General features: G+C 41.9%; 1 protein-coding gene across 7 annotated transcripts in view; it reads right to left on the bottom strand.

Moving 5' to 3' along the window:
* Window positions 1-21,932, bottom strand: part of FGF13 (fibroblast growth factor 13) — a 272,223-nt gene that overhangs the window by 31,543 nt on the left and 218,748 nt on the right. For 6 of the 7 annotated variants that reach the window (XM_046939966.1, XM_015278206.4, XM_046939965.1 and 3 more), the window contains 2 exons: window positions 21,119-21,229; window positions 15,852-15,955 (listed from right to left, as the gene is read on the bottom strand). In XM_046939966.1, the coding sequence (XP_046795922.1) occupies window positions 15,852-15,955; window positions 21,119-21,229 (215 nt within the window). Of the gene's footprint in view, window positions 1-14,899; window positions 14,977-15,851; window positions 15,956-21,118; window positions 21,230-21,932 lie in introns of all 7 variants that reach the window. The other variant, XM_040698770.2, reaches the window with a different exon arrangement.

The following is a 21,932-nucleotide window of genomic DNA, read 5'->3' on the forward strand; positions in this document are numbered from 1 at the left end:
CTACTCATCCAGAAAAGAGCCCTTCTTCAAAGCCCTTTTCCAGGTGCCATGTGCAAACAGGAGCAGATCTAGGTTCCCTCTTTAGATCTCACTTGTCTGCATCCAAGGACTGCTCCTGGGAGCTGTTTCAAAGGCTGAAGTGTCAGCATCAGAAAGAAGAGAGGTGTGTGGGTGTGAAGTTACTAAATTCAAAACTGTCACTCTCCTTCCATTTACAAACCTGAATATGCATGCATGCAAAAATGTAGGGCTTACATTAAAGTTTTTACTCTCGGAGCAGAAAAAATGAAGGAAAGGAAGACTAAACGATAAGATGAGGCTATGCAGGTTGGAATTCTCTCTCAAGTTAATCTTTCTTTTTCATCAATAATTATTATTGTTAATAAACACTGCCCTACCTTGAATTAGAACTGTCTTATCACCCCAGGGAAGAGCACCACCACTGACACACACGATTGAGTTGCTGTCTGGTCAGCAATGACAACCAATAACAGATGCATTTTTTTTAGTCTCTATCTCAACCAAAAGCTGTGCAGAGAATTGTCCATGCCCAACATAGGATAGCCCCAGCTTAGAGTCGATGCTAAACAAATTGTGTTTGTGCACTGTGAAGAATCACATTACTGCACCTAGGTCAGCAGAGAAGCCCTTGCTGCAACCAACAGACTAATGGTATCAGCCAGACCCCCTGGAAGACCAAATCTACAAGGAGTAAAAGGTCCCTTTTGCTTTTCTGCAACTTATTACACTATGAAAGGATTCCTCAGATGAGATTGTTCAGTATAATACAATAAGCTACATGTTGGGAATGGAAATTAATGATAATGTCTTTCCTTTGCAAAGAAATATAGAGCTTTGATTTATCTGCTAGGTTTAAAGGGAGAGCTAAGCATTTTAAAATACAAACACACCCACACATAAATACATGCTTTCCTGGTTTCCAGTCCTGGAAACAGAAATGCTGAGGGTTGATGCTGCCCTATTGGCTCTCTGCTTGTAGGACCAGAGCAACAGCTACAAAGGTAAAGCACACAGATCAACAAAAGCATTATTTGGTGATGAAAATCCTTGCCTGTCTTGCAGCAAACCTTTACTTGTAACTAGTGTTCATCCTTCACAGAAAGGTGAATACTAGTAAAATGTTCCTACAATCTTTGATTACAGGCATTGCCTAACCCCGATTTTCTTACTTATTACAAGCAACAGTATAGATAAGTAGGGCTCTGGCATGACATACAGCCAAATGAGTGAACAACTTCCGAATATATCAACTACTTGGATGCAGATTGCTTATTAAATACTGCTGCACAGCAGGTAGCATAGCCAAGAACACAGATTTACTGCACTCTTGGCCTCTGAACAAATTCAGTATTTCAGTGGGACTTTCCTGACTCTTTTCCCTATGGGATCCTGTAACACCATGGCTGCGCTACAGACACCACTCTTGGTTACAATCTCAGCAGCACCCAATGTACCAAAGATGACCAAAAGCCCAAACAACTCCAGGGTGGATAATCTAAGGCAGGAACTCAGAAATTGACAGCTTCACAAGCAGCCGCTTGAATAAAGCCTGTATTCCAGGGCTGGGCTGAGCAGTTTCATTCCTTACATCTAATAAAGTCTAAGCATTAAGAGAGATTTCCCAACCAAAGAGCATTCTTGCTTCCACAGTGGCTTCCCTTGGCTTGTATGAGAGTTGAGCCTTTCTTTCATTAGGGCCGTGTTAAGGTCAGCTCTCTCCTTCTTCCCCAGCTGCCCTTTTTCATGAAATTTGCAGGAATGCAACATCTCTGAAAACTGCATCCAGTCTGCTGTATTCTGTCAGAGTTGGCTAATGGATTTTAAAGTTATAAGGAGCAGAGTGAGATATATCATCAGACGGCCAAGCAGGCACACAAACACATCATGTACACTTGAGGAAACAAGGTCATCTTGTTTTGATGTGTGACTCCGTGAGGAATTCTGTAAGGAAGCAAACTTAATCAAATTCTCCCGAGCACCTTAATTGCTTTTTGGCAGTCTGATGTTATGTTGCGGCAGTGATACTGGCTTCCAGGTAAAAAGAAGCAGGAAATAAGAAATAAAGAAAAGATAAAATGAATAGCGGATATGAAAGATTTTACCTGGTTGTTACATACGCTTACAAAAAAACACCACTTCTGAGTCAACGCAGCTTCTCCATCCTCTCTAATCTCCTCCTATCCTAATAACTAAATGCATGCAATCTCCAAGGCTCTACAAAATACATATCAGTGTTGTAATACAGTAAAATATCGTAACGCATCATCTGTTTGTAACAAAATTAATTACAATGGAAACATTTTACTCTCCAGATAGCATCTCAGAGATTTCTCTAACAAAGCACTTTGCAGGAAAACAGCCTTATTTAAGGGGAGAAAAGAACGTGAACAGACGACTCCACCTTTGCATCCCACCAGATGTCCTTAAGGTCCCCACCAACAAAATAAGAGCAATGGCTTCTGAAATGTAAACATCCACTGCCAATCAAATATTCCTGAAATTATTTATACCGAATTTGGGTGAGAGACCACTGAACTGCTAGCAAAGATTCAATATCCAAACCAAGTAAACACAATTTTAATAAGGCACAAAATGAACATATCAGCGTGAAAACCTGACCTCAGTGGAGTTAGCAAAGTCTTTGACATTGATAGGGCATAGCTTGGCTGAACACTAGCACTTCCTCTTTCCACACACTGTGGTTCAGCAATTCATGTTCAAAGATTCAAAATGCAAGAGTCATGAAAGCATTACTACTGCTCTTATGCTTTCCTCAGGACACAATGCAACTGAACAGGAGGAGTTCAGCTATTTTTAACTGGGTGCTCCCTCCTGAAATACCTGTGTGGGCTCATGTTCATGGCCCAGACTTCTGGGGCTTGTTTTGGCTCAGCACAGAGAAGATTGTCCAGCTGCAGTATTTAGCTCTCAGTTTAATGCCAGGTCTTTCTGCACCTCCTTTTCTAACGATGCCTGGACTTATGAGATATCAAATTTTGATGCAAGCCAATTTCTAAGCTGTTTGCACATAATGCGTAGTGTATACCTGTATATAACTACTTCATCAGGTTGAGTCTGAAAACATTGAAAGTTTCCTTCACTGTGAGAAGAGGCCAGGTCAGCAGGACTCAGCGTGAACCTTTGATCACTGTGTTTGGCCATGATCTTGGTCGAGTCCCACCTCACTCTTCTCTGCAGCAATGATTCTTTGGGAGTCAGGGTGAGTTCCAGCAGCCTGGCTCATACCTCCATGCATGGGTGCAGCCTCCCACCATCAGCTGGTGAGGTACCCTGTGCAGTGAGGATGGGATGAGGCTTAGTGAGAGTGGCCAAACACTTCAAAGGGGACAGTTCACTCATGCTTGACAGCAGGTACGCAGCATCCAAATTGATAGTGGGTATCAATCACACTGGGAAATGAATTGAGCTCTTCTGAGCTGAAGTGCTCCTTGGTACAGAGCCTCTTTGTATCGTGCTTGCTGTAATACACAGTGTCACACAAAACCATGTACTGATAAAATACTTCCTAAGTGACAGAGTGACAAGAATAAGGATGAATGTTGATGTGACTCATTAGGAGAAAAAGCATGGCATGGATACAGAGGTGGTTATCATGGCTATTTGCAGTGCGCCATTTCATATTCTCGCTTGGTCCTAGTCTGCTATTTGCACTTCCCAGTACAATCTTTCCTGTACCAGCAGCATGCTCTGTAGTAGGGAGCAAGGACAATGCTCTAATTCGGGGTCTTCCCACAGCAGCTACTATTGGAAAAGGGCTACAGTGACAGATGAGTGTCTGACCATCACTATGTGAACGGCAAGCCTCTATCATTTACTATACAACCATAAGAATAAACCATTGGTGGGACTTGGCAGGCAAGATTGGAATGAGGTTGATGGACTCTGGCTGTTGGAGTGAATGATCCGTGTAACTGTAAATCAAAAAAACCTTGGGTTTTCTATGCAAAAATACAATTATTTACTCTTACTATCCCTATTAACACAATAAATAGAGCCTCATCATAAGACCAGCTTTCTCATAAGAATATCTACTAAACCAGCTTGGTATTGTGCATATAACTCTTCAAGCAGAGTGCTCCACATCTCACTACCTGCACCAAAGCATCTTTCACACTCAGTCTTTCAGAGATTATACAACTAAACTTATGGGCACAGCTGACTCCTCCCAAATCTTACAGACTAATGTGAACAACAGACTAGTATCTCCATATCAAAGTGTCAAGGAAGAGCTGAAAATGAGACAATAAAAACAAATAAGTCTTGAATTGAAATTAAATTCATGCTTTGAAGTTAAAGCACAAAGCGAGGTTTGTGATGATTTCTATCTGAAAACAGAAAAGATAGGAGTGAGCTATCTTAAATCTAGGTTGACCCTGAGCCAAAAGTTTTTCATTTGGAGAAACTGGGACTTGGACAAAAGCCCTGAGATCTGGCACATCTCTATTTCTATTGTTTATTGGTCAGTGATTTTTTATTTTTTTCACTCCAAACTCTCAGCTATAGTTTTATTCCAGTTCCAATATACAACTACACAGAGCTTCATAACCCAGCTTAAAGGTTTCAGTGTTGTCCATCTATTTATTCTCTCTATATGGATTTATTTCCTATCTTTTGTATAGCAGATATGTTCCTTGCCATTATGCTAAGAAATGAAATGTGTAGCATCAGGTTGGTTTTGACACAAAATTGTTATTTCAGAAGTCTTTTTCCAAGGAAATACATTTTAACAGGCTTTCAGAACCTCAAAGATTACAGAGAAATGACATTTTTCATAGCATTGTCAGCATATTTTTTCAAGAATACGGAAGGAAAATACATTTATGCATTTCTGAACTGGTCAGTACAAACCCACAAAACTCACCACTCCTGAGGGTTGTTTGGGATATCTGCATATCCCCCGTATTTACTGCAGTCCTACAGAAATGGAAACTGTAATACCTTCAGTTTGAAGTGCATAGATTTGAGTTTGAAAACTACACATTCTGTAAAACCTCACAGGACTTTCTAGTAACAGAACTTCGAAAAAGCCAAAATAGTCAAAGGACCAAACTCTTCTCTCCAGCATATGTGTGGCATTGCTGCAGCTGACACAGTGATATGGGCATAGGAAACATACAACCCAAGGCACAAGGACTGAGGCACAGAAGACTTTCAGTTCTAGGTTACTCAACATATCTTTTGAGAAAGAGTAGAGAGTAGAGATGCTCAGATTCGGCCTTTTCATACCAAGCAGTCTCCAGGGAGCTCAGTCTAATGCCAACTTAATTTTACCAACACTGCATGACTCAAGATAAAAAAAAAAAAAAAAGAAAAAAAGAAAGAAAAAGAAAAAGGAGAGATTGGATAATTGTTGTATCAAAAGTAAAGGCCATAACTACAACAATTGCCCACATTAACTGCAGTTGTTTCATAGGAGAATCAACTGCTGTTTAGAAGACTGTCAGTGCCAGAGGGAAACAAAACAGCTCCACAAAGGAAAGCTTGGTATTAAATGAGAGGGAAAAAAATCACTTATCTTCTTTTACTGTCATTCCTGCGATAATAAAATGAAGGGCTGAAAGTGTAGAAGGGTAGTAAATGAACCTTCCTCAGATGATTCAGAAACGAGCCAGGGTGACTGTACCCACCTCCTTGGTTAATGGCACAAAATGAGGTTGTTTTCCTTTGTGCAATTAGTCCCAAGCCATGTGCAGACCAAGACTACTCTCATCTCAGCCAAAACATTCAAAATCTTCAGGGATTCAGTATGAAGAAATCAATCTATGGCCTCTACATGTAACACTGCCTGAGCTGTGATAGAGAGGTTACAAAACGTGTTTTTAGTGCAATCAAATTGGTGCTATTCAGGAATATATCACTGCAATAACTATTGGCTGATGAGCAAGGATACCTTTTCCCTGCCACTGCTGCTGGACATAATTCTGTAAAGAAAAATATTATTTATAATTAAGTTGTAAGAGCTACATGTTGTTTATAAATGCTTGCCTTTCTGGTATTGTTCCTATAAGCGTAATCAGAGGAAATACGAAACAGTTACTGCAACACTTAGAGAGTACAGGTGTTTTTGACATCTCACTGATTAGAAATGCAAATTTGGGAAACAATTAACTAATGTGGGAGAAATCAACAATTTGCATAAGGCTCACTCGGATCTTTACTATCACAGCTGCAACAGATTTCCAAAGAAAAACGCCTAGGGAAGTCTGTGCCCAATTCAAAATGGCAGTAGCCCATGAAGCAAAGTCCCCATCTCTCTGTCTAGAATACACATTAAATCTTTGTTTTGCAAAAAGGCAGCTAAGGCATAAATTAAAGTCAAGTTTTTCCAAAATAGGTGAGTGAAGTTGGCTACACTTACATGACACCTAGAGGTGGTAACATGAACGTAATCATCCTTGCTCATCCATGACACTGGGAACACAGTGCCTTTCACAGAAAGGTGTCAGAACAAAGTATGATGTGCTAACTGGTAGACTTCATCCTCCTGCCACGATAACAGTACAGAAAGAGCCTGCTGCAAGCATTCCCCCACGCTTGGAGAAGTGGAGATTTTCAGATGGTCTACCAGAAACAGTTAAGTCCTAAAAGCAAATGTTCAAAAACAGGAAATCCTTTCAAGAGGGGGATTATTTATCAGCACAACGCCTGTTTCTGCACTTGCTGAACTATTCTGTAGGAAAGAATAACATTTCAATTCTATTGCATGAGTCAAAATGAAGACCTGGGCATCCAGTTCCAGACAAGGCTCCATGCCAAGGGCCCAAGTCTTGTCATGACACCAAAGAAACCCTCTGCACGTGCAGAGCTGGAGTCTGCCACTCTCCCTGTTCCTGATGGCTGTTCCAGCCCTTAGGATCTGACTCTAAGTAAAAAGGGACTTATCTTGGTCATAAAGCTCCACTAGCCTCCCACCTGCTTTTTTCATGTTTTTAAATCACAAATCCCACACTGCAAATCAGTGTCTGTCCTGTCCAGATACTGCAAATCTTGCTCAAACATATTATTTTTTTCTCTGGCAGGCAGACAATGAATCTTTTTGCTTGAGTAAGGATTACTTAAATGAGAAAAAGGGTGCAATATCAAGCCTATTAGACTTAGTTCATCAGGTGAAGGGAAAAGATCTGCACTTCAAAATGTTTCTACTCCACTTATTAGATTTTCTTTGGCTTTTTGTTCTGTTTCAGATCATTCACTTATTTACTCTGAGCTTATTGTGCCTTCTGTCAGTGTCAATATGGCTCAGCTGGCAGCAGATGCTCCTCTAGGTTTGAGCACACTGGTGTGAAATAATGAGAACAGAATGAGAATTGATGTGAACCTTTGTCTAAAATCTGAACTGAAGTCTTAATATTTATGAAATTCTGCTTCTAATTTGTTTACCAGCTCCATGATATAGTAGGTCTCACAGCTTAGTTGGAAGCTGCCCATACTGGAAGGGTAAGCAGCAGCCCACTCTTTTCAGTTTGCTGAAACACTGGGTCCTGGAGTTATCATTTGAGGAAACCAGGCCCTTCAAACACTGAGGTTTGCCCATTCCCAGTTTACTCAAATGCCAGGTCCCACTAATGCCTGGGTTCAAGAGAAATACTGCTGTATCATAACAACATTTTTTTTTAACATCTGAAAATGCTCTGGGGATGAGGATGATGGGTCTCAACTGAATCCCTCATTAATTGGGGTATTCAATGTCATCCGTCAGGAAAGGAGAAGGCTACCTCATAGAGCAGACAGCCTCTTCCGCTGTGATTCCAAAAGTAGCTCTCCATGATTTTTTAGATACCTCCTGGGGCTTCAAATAAACATAACTGTACTTTACCAATTATTGTGCCTGTTTTGCCTAGCTCCCAGAGGATTTCATTTTAGAAGAACTGTACAATTCAATATTCACTGCTGTTTGGGCAAAATTACAGAAATGAAAAACAATGTGATAGTACCTGTAGCATCCACAGAATATAAATATGAAAGGTCTTATTTGTTCAATTATTTAAACCATCCAATCTGCTAGTAAAAGCTATTGTATTGGCATTATATCCAAAGGCTCCCTAATCTGTTCTAAATTTCAGATTCCTTTGTTAATCCTCGATTGCCTAATGAAAGTAGCTCAGTATGGAAATGTACGTTTCTTGATTCAATTTTTATTGAATAGATCTGTCTTCTTTCCCAGATCCCTTTTAGCTTTTCCATCCAGGAATTCAGCAGGCTTGCCTCCAATAATTACTTTATACTTCAAAAAGTTAGTCTCCAAAAAGAACTTCAAGGACATAATTTAAATATGACAAGTTTTCTATTTCATTTGACCCTTCCAACTTCTGTATTGCACACCGCATGTATCCTGCTTCCTAGGTCTCACACAGGTTTCTTTGGTTTTGGTACTGAGATGCTATACCAGGAGCATGGCATTCAAGTTCCATGCAACCAAAGTGACAGTTTCCCTTGGAAACACCTTTAGAATGACAGAATCATACAATCATTTGAGTCAGAAAAGACTCTTAAAGGTCGCCTAGTCCAACTCCCTTGCAACAAACAGGGACACCTACAGCTCAATCAGGTTGCTCAGAGCCTGGTCCAGCCTTAGAACATGCATCTCGGAGATTATGACTCCTTTTTCTTGCCCATTGACTCCCCATCAGTTTTGCTCAGCAGTCATTTCAAAAGATGTGTTTTGACTGACAACACTGCAAATGCAATTTGAACTTCAGGAGTCAAGCTGGATTCTCAGTTTTCGCACCTCATCACTTGCAGTAAAAGTTCTGCCAGGAAAAGGGTGCTTTCAGTGGGTTTGCAAGGATGCAAACGGGCAGAAAGCAGTCAACATTTCTCTTGAGGCTGCCAAGTAGGAGCAGAACTGAATTCACTTCCTCTTAGCACTGTTGCCACTGCAGGGCTATGTGAAGATAAAAAGGCACAAAAATGCTCAATGAAGTTACTCTGAATGCCCCCACACAATAGATCTGTTGGTTTTGATGGAGCGTCATTTAGAGAATCAAACTGCCCTTTGCTTACTGTTGGCACAGAGCTCCTAAATTTTGTTTACCAAACAGCCTGTCTGTTGTTGGATAACTGTAGGTGCCTTTGGAGAGCACAGGAAAAGGGGAGTTATGGGAATTATATTTCAAGATTTTCCCAGCCTCAACTAAGTTATAGTTCTGGACATTCCTAAGCTAAACTTGACATCATTGTATTTTGCCGTGTTTTTCTTTCAGGAATTCATCTGATTTTTGAGTATACAAAAATGACAGCATCCTCAGCATCCCATTGCCATGAGTATAACAACATGCAGAGTGAAAAAGATTCTCTGTAGATTGAATAAATGTTATCCTGGGTTAGTTTCGGTGGAAGTTCTGAGTCTGTTTTCCAGTAGATGCCCTGAAATGTTGTTCCTTTTGGTTTCATAGAATCACAGAATTGAGTTCGAAGGAACCCTTAAAGGCCATCTGGTCCAGCTCCCTGCACTGACCAGGGACATCCACAGCTCCATCAGGTGCTCAGAGCCCTGTCCAACCTGACCTCAGATGTCTTCAGGGAAGGGGCACCCACCCCCTCTCTATGCAACCTGTTCCTGTGCCTCACCATTCTTACTGTAAAAAAACTTCTTCCCTATGTCCAATCTAAATCTCCCCTCTTTTAGTTTGAAACCATTTCCCCTTGGTTTTGGGAATCGTTGGAGCCTGTCCCTGCTCCTGCATCCTTGCTCAGATGCCCACCTTGCAGCTAGGCGAGCATCTCCTCGGCCTGAAGCTGGCGTAATGAGGCAGAAGAGCTGCTGAGTCACCGTGACAATAGCTGCTCATTAACTCAACCTGCAGCACGAGAGGGAGGGGAAGCCCTTCTGGGCAGGAGACGGGAAGGCAGACAGCTTTCTAGAAGGAAAGTCAAGCGTAGAAGAGAAGCTGAGTTTGGATAGTGGTATTTTCTTTTAATTAAGCCATGTTCTAAGAAAGCAAGAAAATTTGGAAATCTATCTAGCTCCTGATTTTGAGAATTTTTTGTATGTCAGGGGGAAAAAAAAGCAGCAACTCAAAGCCCCACATAAACACTAATACAAATCTTCTCCCAGCAGACTGCAAAAGAGCTGAGCCCAGGCAGGGAGTGGGCACACATCACCCTATGGGCACCTACGCCACCAGCACAGGCAGACAAGTCACAATGTGCAAATTCAGGGGACAAAAGCTACACTTTACTCATTGGCTCTTCTGAATCACTGCAATGCAATCCATCATTCTGTGATTTGAATGTGTGCTCTGAGCTGAACGCACCAAGAACCTGGTAGTGCTCCTGTTCTCGCACTTTGCAACTTGAGCTAGCTGCTCGAAGCCCTTATCTGCTTACAGGGCTCGCCTGCCAAATACACTCTGCAACGTGGCAGTGAGGAGTTGTGTGCAGCCCCAGGTCCTGGTGCTTGGCATTCCTCGTGCTGGCACAGGGCCGGGCTGAGCTGCTGAGAGCTGGCAGTGTGCAGCCCAGCTGCCAAACTACCCTGCTCAGGGCAAGTTCCATGTTCTGCCAAGGCCGTAGGAAACGACTGCACTGGCATCTAACTGCAGGTCTGTAAGGCTCTGTGCAGCTCAGTCCTGCAGCATCAGTTTCTCCTTCCTAAGCTCCTCTTATGAAGCCTCATCTTAGAAGGTGCTGAGCACCCCCAACTCCCACCACCTGCAGCGAGGGCTGGATGTGCAGCAGCACCTCTGTGGGTCTCCAGCTCCTCAGGGATGACCTGTAGAGAAAAGCAGCGTAACAGCTTGAAGGCTTTCAGCTTGCTGAGTCTCTTAATAACTCTCCCATGGGAAAGCATTGCTCTCCCTTCACAGCTGGAGACAGCAGGCCGTCTGCCTCCTGAAATCTGGAATCACACTTCTTCCAGCAGAAAGAAGCACCTGAATGGAACAGCTAGCTACACACAGCCCAGCTCACAGCCAACCATGGAACCTCACAGTCAGAGTTCCCACCACCAGGGAGCTGGTGATGCAGTAGGGACACCTCCAGGTTTCTCCCTGTCCAGGTACCACCAGCATCCATCCCTGCGCTGCAACACTGCTGTAGGACTAAACTCAAGTGCAGATGGTTTGCATCTGCTGAGCTTAGCTGCTGGCATAATTGAAAGCTGTGTCCATTCCTGAAGGTGTCAGAAAACATTTATCAGCACAGACTGATCCTGTGGTGCCGGGGGACCTCCTGAGAGCAGCTCCTATCTGAGCACTGCTCCCACACCTTACGTGCTCCTCACTGCCCTTTGCTATGGGGCAGCTGGTGGTGCCAGCACAGTGCTCCACATCCTTGCTGGGAGGATGCTGCACGTTCCTCACAAGGTGTTGAAATGAAAAGAAGAATGTACTGCAGCTGCATCTGAGACCTTATCGCTGAAGAGAACGAACTACATTAAGGTGTAGTCTGTGCTTGAGCATTCATGGTAAAAAATCATTTATACTGACGTGCAAATTTAGCTAGACGAAGCTTTTGATTCTTTCCCCTATCTCTTGGTTTGCGCCACTTCCCTGAGGTGGAAAAATGCTCTTTGCCAGTAATTCATTATAAATGCCCCAGCCATTCCCATTAACTGCAGCAGGTCTCCACTGCACTGCTCAGTATTAAAATATGCCCAAATCTCTCTCCTCTCCAACTCACCAAAACCATTTTTTGAACCACTCTAAGAATTTAATCACGTTTCACTATGCTGGTTATAATCAACGTGGATGCTTCACACAATATTTGCTTTCTGTGCAGGTAGAAAACATATACGACAATCTATTTAACATAAGAGGACAACGATAGCTGAATGCTGTCTTAGAGTAAATCATATATGTCTGTTCATGGAAAATATGCAGACAGTTAATTTTTCTTGGGCTATTTTTTGAGGTTTGTGGTGGTTTGGGTTATGTTTCAGCCTATGCAGAATTCAAGCAGCATGCACAGTTCTCTTCACCTGGTACCTACATGCCTTCCCTTTAATGAACTTCACTCAGCTGCCACTCTGTATCACCATGAGCCTCTCCTGTCAAATCAGAACCACTTTAATGAGAGAGCAATAGCTCTAGGACAACCTGTCTGACAAACAGAACCTTAAAATACTTTTCACTCTTTTGTGCAAGATGATGAAAAACACACAAGAAATTCATAGGGGTATGAAGACCTATGAAAAACTCAAGCCTACATACCTGATGGTCTTCTGAAAGATAAAATAAAGGCCATCCTAAAATACAAAACAGTATGACTCATTACGTGGTTACATAAGGTAATGGTGCCATGACACTGTTTAGGTCACCTCACAGCAGTGTGACTCTGGTGTAAGACAGGATGAATCCAGCCCTGCACTTTCTTTTTCAATGGATGCCCAAATACCAAACAGCAGGAAGAGCTCCGGCTTCAATCGCTCCCAACAGGGTCCCAGCAAGGAAAATCTTGAGGGTGGATGCAGCCTGGGAGACACAGACACTCAGCTCCCCTTGACTTGGATAAGAAACCAGATATGGGAAAAACATTACAGATGTGCTATTCTACGAACCAGCCCCACTGCTCCCAGCGGGGTGAGCAGTCATAGCCAAGGGCCCTTCCCTTCTCTTTACTCCAGGACTTGCAGTGTCTCTCTGCTACAAATGTAGATAATTGTACATGTATTTAATATTAATATATTATATTTTCATTTTTTCTTTTTTTTTCCTTTTTTTTTTTTTCTTTTTGCTTAGCTGAGTTGCTACCTTGTCCCTGAGGAGCTTTTACCATTACATTAAAGATATTATTTTTGCTCTAACTGACAGATGCTGCAAACTATCTATAAAGTCTGGCAACCAACTACAGATATCTGCTCTCTGCAGATTTATTATACTTCACTGATCCCCTCACAGAGCAAATTCACCTCGTTTTGGAGTACAGTCACTGGATCAGAAGCAAACCATGCTGCAGCCTCCTCCGAGGTCAGCTCCCTGAATCATGTCCTGCTGGGGAAAGGGGTGAGGCCAAAGGCAGAGCTCAACAAATAGGCAAAATGCATCTGCAGATATTCTGCATCTGCCAGCAACCGTAGCACACTGTGGCTAGGAAATATTTTCTACGTATGTCAGAGACTTCAAATCAACTAATTTGATTCAGAAATATTTCAGGCTGAAAGGCACCACTGAGTGCATGAACAGACAGAAGCACGGGGCGAGGAACAGGGATGGCACAGCAGTAGGGTGCTTTTCAAATCGTTTTCCAAATGAATCTGTAACCTTTGGCGATGCAATCTGCAGGAAACGGCGCAGATGCAAACACAAATGAACCTTTGGGATCACAATAAAACTGAAGGCATGTGATCATGATGTAGACCAAGATATGCTCTCTCCCTATTTAATTGTATCATCAATGCTAATTACATTTCTCTCTGAAAATGGTGCAACTATCTGTTGTCGTTATCTACTACTGCAGTACATTTCTATTTTTCCCCTTGTTCTTGCTTCGAGAGTTTGTCAGTGCATTACAGGCCTTTAGCTGCCGATCAATCCCATGTTGCCATCTGCCTGCTCCTGACAGATCCCGCTCAGGAACACCTGCCTGCAGGAGCTTGGAAAGCCTCAGGATGTGTAGATGGATGTCATTTACTTGAGCTGATCTCTTCCTCGAGCTCTCTGTTGGCATCCCTTGAACAGGTGAGCGTTCAGCTGGTGTAAATCAGCCGTGCTCTCCTGGGACTCATTTACATCAACCACAAATCCAGTCCAAAATACAGAGCTAATTTCTCATGTATCAGGCTGTCAGGCTGTATCCCTTGCTGAAAGGATGATTATCGGCAAAAGATGAGCTAGAAACACTTAAAAAGTGGTGCTGGAGCTATAATCCCACACCTGTTGACATAGAAGGGGAATCCTATCAGGCTGAAAAATTTAAGAACAAATAGAAGAAAATACAGTTACCCAATAAATAACAAGATTGACTATTGTTATTAAGGGAAAAACAGAGGGATGTCACCCACTAATTTTACAGTAACAGAATGTATTAAGTTCACAGAAATGAAAGGATTCAAAGATGACATTATGCATGGTAACATATGAGACCACATAAAGACCTCTCTTTAATCAATGCTAACAAAAACGGAGACTGACAACCAAGTTGAATCTCCGAGCTCTGCCTACAGTGCGTAGGTACCTATCAGAGTAAAAGCTGGACTTCCCCACATTAAGTCATGAGTTCAATAAGCATCCGGACAATGCTCTCAGACATGTGGTCTGAGTTTGGGGCGGTCCTATGCAGAGCCAGGAGTTGGACTCAATGATCTCTATGGGTCCCTTCTAACTCAGGATATTCTATGATTCTCAGTCCTACATTCTGTTACAGCCTCCTCACATTGAGTAATACTGGAAGTGATGGTCCCTTTGACTTCATGATCCCGCTTTAAGTCTGAATCTGTCTGCATTCTGTTTTCTCTAACTTTGCAAAAATTACTGCACCTTTACAAAAATAGATCTGACTCTTCCAGCACGCACCTTGCAGTGAAAGAACTGATCTACTCCAGCCAGCACGTCTGCTGCGCGCAATGATGGAATTTCACTTTATTGCACAAATTGCTCTGTCCTACCCCAACAAATGACTCAAGAGGTGACACTGACAAAGGCAGAGCGGTGTCGGCAGAATCCTGCATGTCTCAGTGCTGACGGTGAGTGGGCAGCCAGCAGATGCCAATGTCAATGAACACGCACGGTGCAGTCAAAGGTGCATGAAGAGTGCAAATGCAAATGGCACTGTGCGTTACAGGACCGTGACTGCACAGGATTAAGGGGGCTTTGCACGACCTGGCTGTGTGGCCACAGCCCTGCAAACAGATCAGTGGATTAGCAACACTGAGCAAACAGCCAGAGCAGAAAGAGAAGTGGAGTTCAATGCCACTCACTGCGATTTTACTTTGTCCCAAAGCATACCCAGCTCTAATTTGCTTTTGCTCTTGCAGAAAAAATAGCAAAGTTCGCCCTGTGTCCCAGCCATCAGGATTGCAAAACAAACGGGAGATGTGAATAAGTTTATTTAATTGTTACCGCTATTAAAAGCACCTTAAGGAAATCATTCTTAAAGGAGAATAATTTGTAATAGATAATAAATTACATTTTCCTCTCATTTCTTCCTTGGGAAAAATCTATTAAGACTGTATAATTAAAAACTCCTGAACATAATTCAACTATATGTTTTTAATTGAAAAATGTCTGTTTCAAGAAGTCCTTTCTTCTTTTTTTTTTTTTTTTCATGAAAACAGCGTTCACTCTCTTGGGAAATGTCACTGAAAATTATTAATTGACATTCATCACCAAAACCTCTAAATGAAACGTTTCTTTCCTCACGCAGCATCTTGAAGCCCTAAGATTTTGGCACCCGATCCCGTTCCTATTTGAACATCCTGGCCAAACAAAAGAATGACTTTCTCTAATCCCTTTTAATAACAGCAATGGAGATGATACGGGAAGATACAAAACGTGCTCAGGCATGCGTGTGATTCACCACGCTGTCCTTTTTCCTCCCTACCTCGCACTGATTAGCGTAATCAGTCAGCAGTGACCAAGAGAGAGCTTCCTGTCTGATTTGGTTTTGTGTCTTTTTAAATTTTTTTTTAATTGATTTCACACTTTGGGATCATTAGTTTGCACCCAAGGCGCTGCGGTTTGATTCCATACGTTCTTATGTATTCATAATAGGGGAAAAAAAGAGCAACGAACTAAACAAGAACATCACCACTAGACCTAATTCACTGCCAAATTCCGTCTCTATAGGTTACAATTGGATTCCTTGAAACAGCAACTTAAGAGATCTTAAGAGAATCTAAGTGAGAAAAAAAATGACAAACATGTACTTACTGATGTGTATAGGTATCCTTCGCTGTTCATTGCCAGATACAATTTTGTTTGAACCCCCTGAATCGCCACCACTCGTAAACCCACAGGTATGAGGTTAAACAACGCTGGAAGAGAATGGAGATGGAAAGCAAAATTAATCCTTTACAGTATGCAGATTAGATAGAGCATTAAGCCGTAATTACTAGAACCAAATAATAATAATAAAAAAGTCTATTCATGCATACATTAATTTCCGTGGGCGCCATGGAACAATACTGCTAATATCTTTGTCTTGTATAGCAATTTCTAGCAATAGCTCAGAAATTATCTACAGAGGATAATCAACGCATCTCCCCCCTTCACCATGAAGGTGGTGGATTGGAGGTGCTGGGAGCTGAGCCGACTTACCTGCCTCGTGAGCACAATACAAGGGCTGAGCAGAGCTGAACATACCTTTATTTTTGTTTAATGATGATAAATGTGGAGAAAAAAAAAAAGAAAAAAAGAAAATCCCCAAACAAACAAAAAGTTTTACAAGATGATCAATAATATATATTTTTTTCTTTTTCCAAATTCAGGAAACATTTTTTACCAAAAAAGAAATTCAGAAAAGTTAAAACCCCTCATGAGCATCTCAAAGTGTTTCCACTCCGAATTCCTTGGGATTTTTTTATTTTTTATTTTTTATTTTTTTTGCTCTCTGAAGAAGAAAATGGGTTTGGAAAAAAAAAAACAAACAAACCCTAAATAACTTAAAAATGAAATGAAATGACAGCATATTCTTTAGATCAAACCCAAAATTTGTGACTTCAAAATGGAGCTTGCATTTTTACTCACACACATGCTAACAGTGTCAGGATATATAAGCAGAGAAACCTCCCTTCAGGAAAATGAAGATACTGTTTTTTAAATGGCAAATTAACAAAACAAGCAAAGCTCTGCCGTAGCTTACGTTTGTGGCTATGTTAAAACTGAAGACAAGTAAGTGAGACAAATACAGTGCTCCATGTTTGAAATGGAGGATCCAGAACTGAGGGGGAGTTAAGAAAATGTTCTATTTATCATTACCCCAGGTGTCTCCTTCCAGCTGCGTAAGGGCAGAGTTAGGGTGAAGTAATGTGAAAGAGGCGTATGTTTCTAGCCATCTATTTCTTGGCTGTAGAACCCCAGTATGCTTCAGGCTGAAGTTTGGTATTTATGGGCACTGTCTGAAGCAAATTTAATGATGAATTTCTACTTCTACTATTTTCAAAAAGAATGACAACCCATTATAAATACCTTTTTCACCCCGACAACACCCAAATGGTCTTATTTAATTAAAAGAAAATTTGCAGCCTGACAACATTTAATAGAGATCCTGAATTCTAGGAGTGGGGGTGTCAGGAGCATATCCTTCATGGTTTTATGGTTTCTCATCAGTAGAAGTTGCTCATAACTTTCCAAACAGGAAAGCTCACATGGATGCATGTCCTGTGTCTGTGAAGGCATGGCCAGAGGTGATACTGTGCTCTAGGAACGAAGAACAAATTTTTGGTGAAATCAGACTCTGCTGAATCAGTCAGACAGCTGGACATCCTTGGTACACACTGACACATGCAGCCACCCCTCATACCAGCCTGCAAGCACAAAACCAATGGAAGTGGCTTTCTCATCATGAAAACAAAATCCTCTAACTCTCTGATAGTTTTAGCAAACAAAACATAGACTTTCAGTAAGGGAAATGCTCTGTTACGGATTCCTCATTTCTTCCATCAACTGCTTGAATTTCTCTGTGGGAGAAAATATTCCATCTGACTCAGTGAGCGCTCCCATAGAGAGCCCACTTCTGCAGCTCAGCCCCCAAAAAGCAACACCTGATCTCCCTGTGGGCAGGAGAGCGCAACTGAAAGCTCTGTATCCAAGCAGAACCTGGAGATCTCTTTCGAAAGATGCTTTTTTTAACAGTGCATTTCGGAGTGGGGCTTTCAGGTACTTTCAACACAAGGGTACAAAAACAGGCTCCGCTGCTAATAGCGCTGCCCGCAGATGAACTGAGCACAAGGCAAAGCCTAGGACAGTCAGGAAGATGGAGTTCACAGCCACAGGGAACTGAGATAGGTTTTAGTGAGCGATTCCTGGCTGTGCTGTGCTTGGCAAAGTGAGCAGAGACAGGATGCTGGGGAACTCACTGCGGCGGGCGCTCAGCTGCTCTCCTCCGCAGCTGAACGTGTTTTCCTGCCATAAACGTATGTGCTCTATTTTGAGGCGAGGCGAGCACGCTCGGAAGCTGGTGTATATGTTGATGGGATTGGCAGTTGACTGTCGGAAGTTGCAAAAAAGGCTGTGGGGGAGAGCTGCTGCCTCTGCATCATGGCCACGCTGCACCCTAGTCTGCATACACCCCCTGCCATGGACAACGGGTATGAGATGCTATTGCATGTCTGGTGGTTCACCCCCGAGGCTGGCAAAAACACCATGGAAAAATAAATTGTTTGCTATGACAATCAGTTTGCATTAGCCCAAAACAATGCAGTTATTTGCATCCTCGCCTTTCCCTATTACGTTCGCGCTGTGTAAAGTAAGGACATAATATCCATTGTAATGAAAAACTTGGTGATGCCTAAGGGAGATATGATCTTTGCTATAGCTGTTGTGCGGTACATACTGACAGAGAATTAGAGCTGAAAAATAAAGAGGCAGTGGCCACAGCTGGGTTTATTAATGTATACAGTGCTGTGAGGTCTGTGCCATCGCTGTCTCGGCCACCTGGCCTTCCATACGCTGTCCACAAGGCATTGTTTCCTATATTTCCTTATTATATAAGTAAGTCCTCAAATCAATGTGTCGTGCCAAAATTGGGGAATAAATTCTGTCTTGATTTAAAACCTTGCCCTATTTAACACGTTTAATGAGGCAGAATCTGGTACTCAGCCAGGAAATCCTTTCCATGAGGCACTTCCTCAAATTACACGGACTCCTGGCTTAAAACAAGGTCTGGTGAGCTCTATAGTTCCTCACCCCGATGGCTGACTTCCTGCCTGCACTGTGGTCCAAATTCTGAGCTTTCTTTTAAACTCCTCACAGTCGTGGATGCAACCTTGTTTTGGTGAAGATGGCAATAATTGCTCCAAAGTCAGAGCCAAAGGGCATCTTTAGGCAAACTTCCCACCAGCTCTGGGTAGCAAATGATGGAGAAGGCAGATCCCAGGGCCCAGGCTGCTGTCAGGAGCCCAAAAAAGAGGATGCAAGCTCTCCTCATCCCTGCAATGAACAGGGAAGGCAAATGCAGACATTTAATAAGGAGATCAGGTAGGCTACCATTCTGATTTGCTCTATGAGCCCCAGCATTATGCAATCACTTTGTTGGCGACAGCTGAATCTTGAGGATATTCCCCTTATTAAGGGGAGTTTTAATTATCTCACTGCAATGCAAAGCAAATGGTCTTAGAGCAAATGGTTGATGGAGGTGGCAAAAGGGATGAGCTATGACATCCCTTGGGGTGCAAAGGAGGACAGAAGGGAGCAGAGAAGGGCTCTTCCTGAACAGGGAAGGCCCTGACATGCATAGATATGGGACAAAGGAGAGATATCTCTCCAGAAATTGGAGGAAAGGATTTTAGAGGGCCTGATCCACTCAATATTCACATGAGCGAGGCTTTGGGGGAAGCTCATTATGGATTATGGGAGAGCCCCTCATTAAATGGGCTCTGATTCTTAGCATTGATCTCTTTCTCTTGATAATAACATTAACAAAAATTTTGCTATTAAAGTAAATTCAGTACCATGGGGCTTTCAGGTCTATATATTAATCTTACGTAAAGTAGGAATATATATGAAACTATTTTTTTTTTTAAGACAAAATCCTCCTGTGTTCTGACCACAGATATATCACAGTCATTTCTGACCTACTTCCATTACGTTTAAGTGTCCAGTGCCTTGGAGGCCAATGTCCAGCAACCAGGAGTTTATAAGGTTTGCTTTATAATCTGTCGAGTTATGGTAAATATAAGGACACAGTGGAAACAAAAATATCTTAGAAATAGATGTGTTGACACAAACGTCAAAAGCACAGATAGACTCAAAATTTATCTTGCTCGGAGTGTCAGAATCCTCACGAGAGGAATTCCAAGTAAAGCATTTAAATGAAACAATCCCTTCAAAAATAATATGCAGTTTCAGATGTCTGCTCTGGTACATTAGAAGTTTATGACAGTATCATGCAGTAACGGAGAAAATAAGGTCTTCCTACTTCTTCTTTTTAGTTTTTATTTTTTAAGGGTAATTAACAGAATTACTCTGAAAACCTGAACCAATCTGCATTGATCTATCATGATTTTCAAACATTAGATCACTCCCTTGAAAGAAAAGCAACATTTATGATCCATAAGTGTTGCTCTTAGAGGAGATGTCGTGCCTGCACGGAGAACTCAGCAACAAGGCAGCATCCAACCAGCACTGCTCCTCTCCAGCCCTTGTGTCAACTTTCCCACTGCCATCAGCACCTTGCGATCACTAGTGGTGTTTACAAAGGGCGAGGTCTGCCTGTTGATTTCCCAGCTGGATGCCTGGTCTGAGATACCTTCTCCAACACCTTTTCCTCCTAACCACTTTCAGAACAGTAACTGTTTTAGCTAAACGATACAGGTATCTGAAACATTTGCGTATTTTATGAACATGCATCAAATCTATACTCTGGTCATCGTTTCTTGTTTTCTGTTAACTCTCAAAATAGTTAGATAAATAAGTAAAAATCCACAGATCTTGGGTTATTTTTCCCCCCGTAGAAAAGCTGGTTGAAATCTAAAGGTATAATTAAGTTTAGAAAGGGGTTAAAATAATAATAATAATATTAATAACAATGGGGAAATGTGAACTTTAAAATGATGATGAACTCTCATTACGTGAGATAACGCAGCTCTGTTTGAATGAGCCCCAGTTTCAGAGTGGAGATAGCGTTATTCTATTTCAGGCGCTCTGAGTAGGCGAGCAAATTTTCCCTGTTGAAAAAAAAAAAAAATCTAATAAAATCCAAAGGACAGCAATGAACTTCTCTAGATTACCATGGAGATAACATTTGCTTTGTTTGTCATATGTGTCATCATTACTTTTCTCTAGTTCGTTATCCCTGTAAGTGATTTGTATTTGCATCTCTTTCAGACCCAGTAAGTCTGAAGGAGCTCTGTGCTGTGTGCGCAGTGTTAATGCTGCTGCCACTCAGTCACTGTAGGACAACAATCTCTGACGGACCTACATGGGGAGAATGAGACACCACAATTCACAAACACACCATTTATTCTCATGCCACTTACTATAACTACTGTCCTCCTCTTTTGTTCCATCAATTGTTCCATCTGCTTGCAACTGCAAGTGGTATCCTTGCCTGCTGTATAGTTTTGTTACTATACCTTTAAGCTGAGGCTCTGTAAAAAAACAATAGTGAGATTAATGTGGGAAATCCTGATGTGCCATTCCGAGCGAGCAGGATGCTAAACACAAATCTCCTGGTTTCTTCTCAATGCTGAGATATGAGAAAAGATCCAAGGCAGAAGCAGGGCAACCAGCTTTGCAACACACTTTTCGCTTAGGGTGAGATCAAATCAATGTCTATAAAATCAATTGCCAAAATGATTAAATGCCACTTTCTATTGTAATGAAGGTACAACATTAAAATCTGCTTCCAGCGACTACAAATTCCAACAGCATGCTGCTTGGCCTCGGGAGCTCAGCCCTATCTCATTTAAGATTAGAAGCGAGCTGGCAAAGAGTGCATTCTGCTTTTTAAAAAGGTGTGATTTCTTAAAAGGAGAGGGAAAAGAGGACTACTACGATAGCGCTGATGGGAGCTGTAGTGATGGTTGAGAGCCTAAATATATAGCAGCAAACCACAGGAACTGCTGCAGCTCTAATAAACAAACCCCCATTCTGTGCTCCTCCAAAGGATGCAGAGCATCCGAAGCGATAAACTACTCAATGAACATATGGGGAATGGAGGGAGGAACCCTGAAATCCACCAATGTGTGGAACTGCAAAATAAATATTACTATCAGGGTTAAGGTAATTATCAGCTAGAAGAAGAAAGATCAAAACAACACGTACTTTGGAAAGATTTCTTTTTTCTTTTCT

The sequence above is a fragment of the Gallus gallus genome, chromosome 4, assembly GCF_016699485.2.
Source record: "Gallus gallus isolate bGalGal1 chromosome 4, bGalGal1.mat.broiler.GRCg7b, whole genome shotgun sequence".
In the NCBI taxonomy this organism is placed as follows: domain Eukaryota; kingdom Metazoa; phylum Chordata; class Aves; order Galliformes; family Phasianidae; genus Gallus; species Gallus gallus.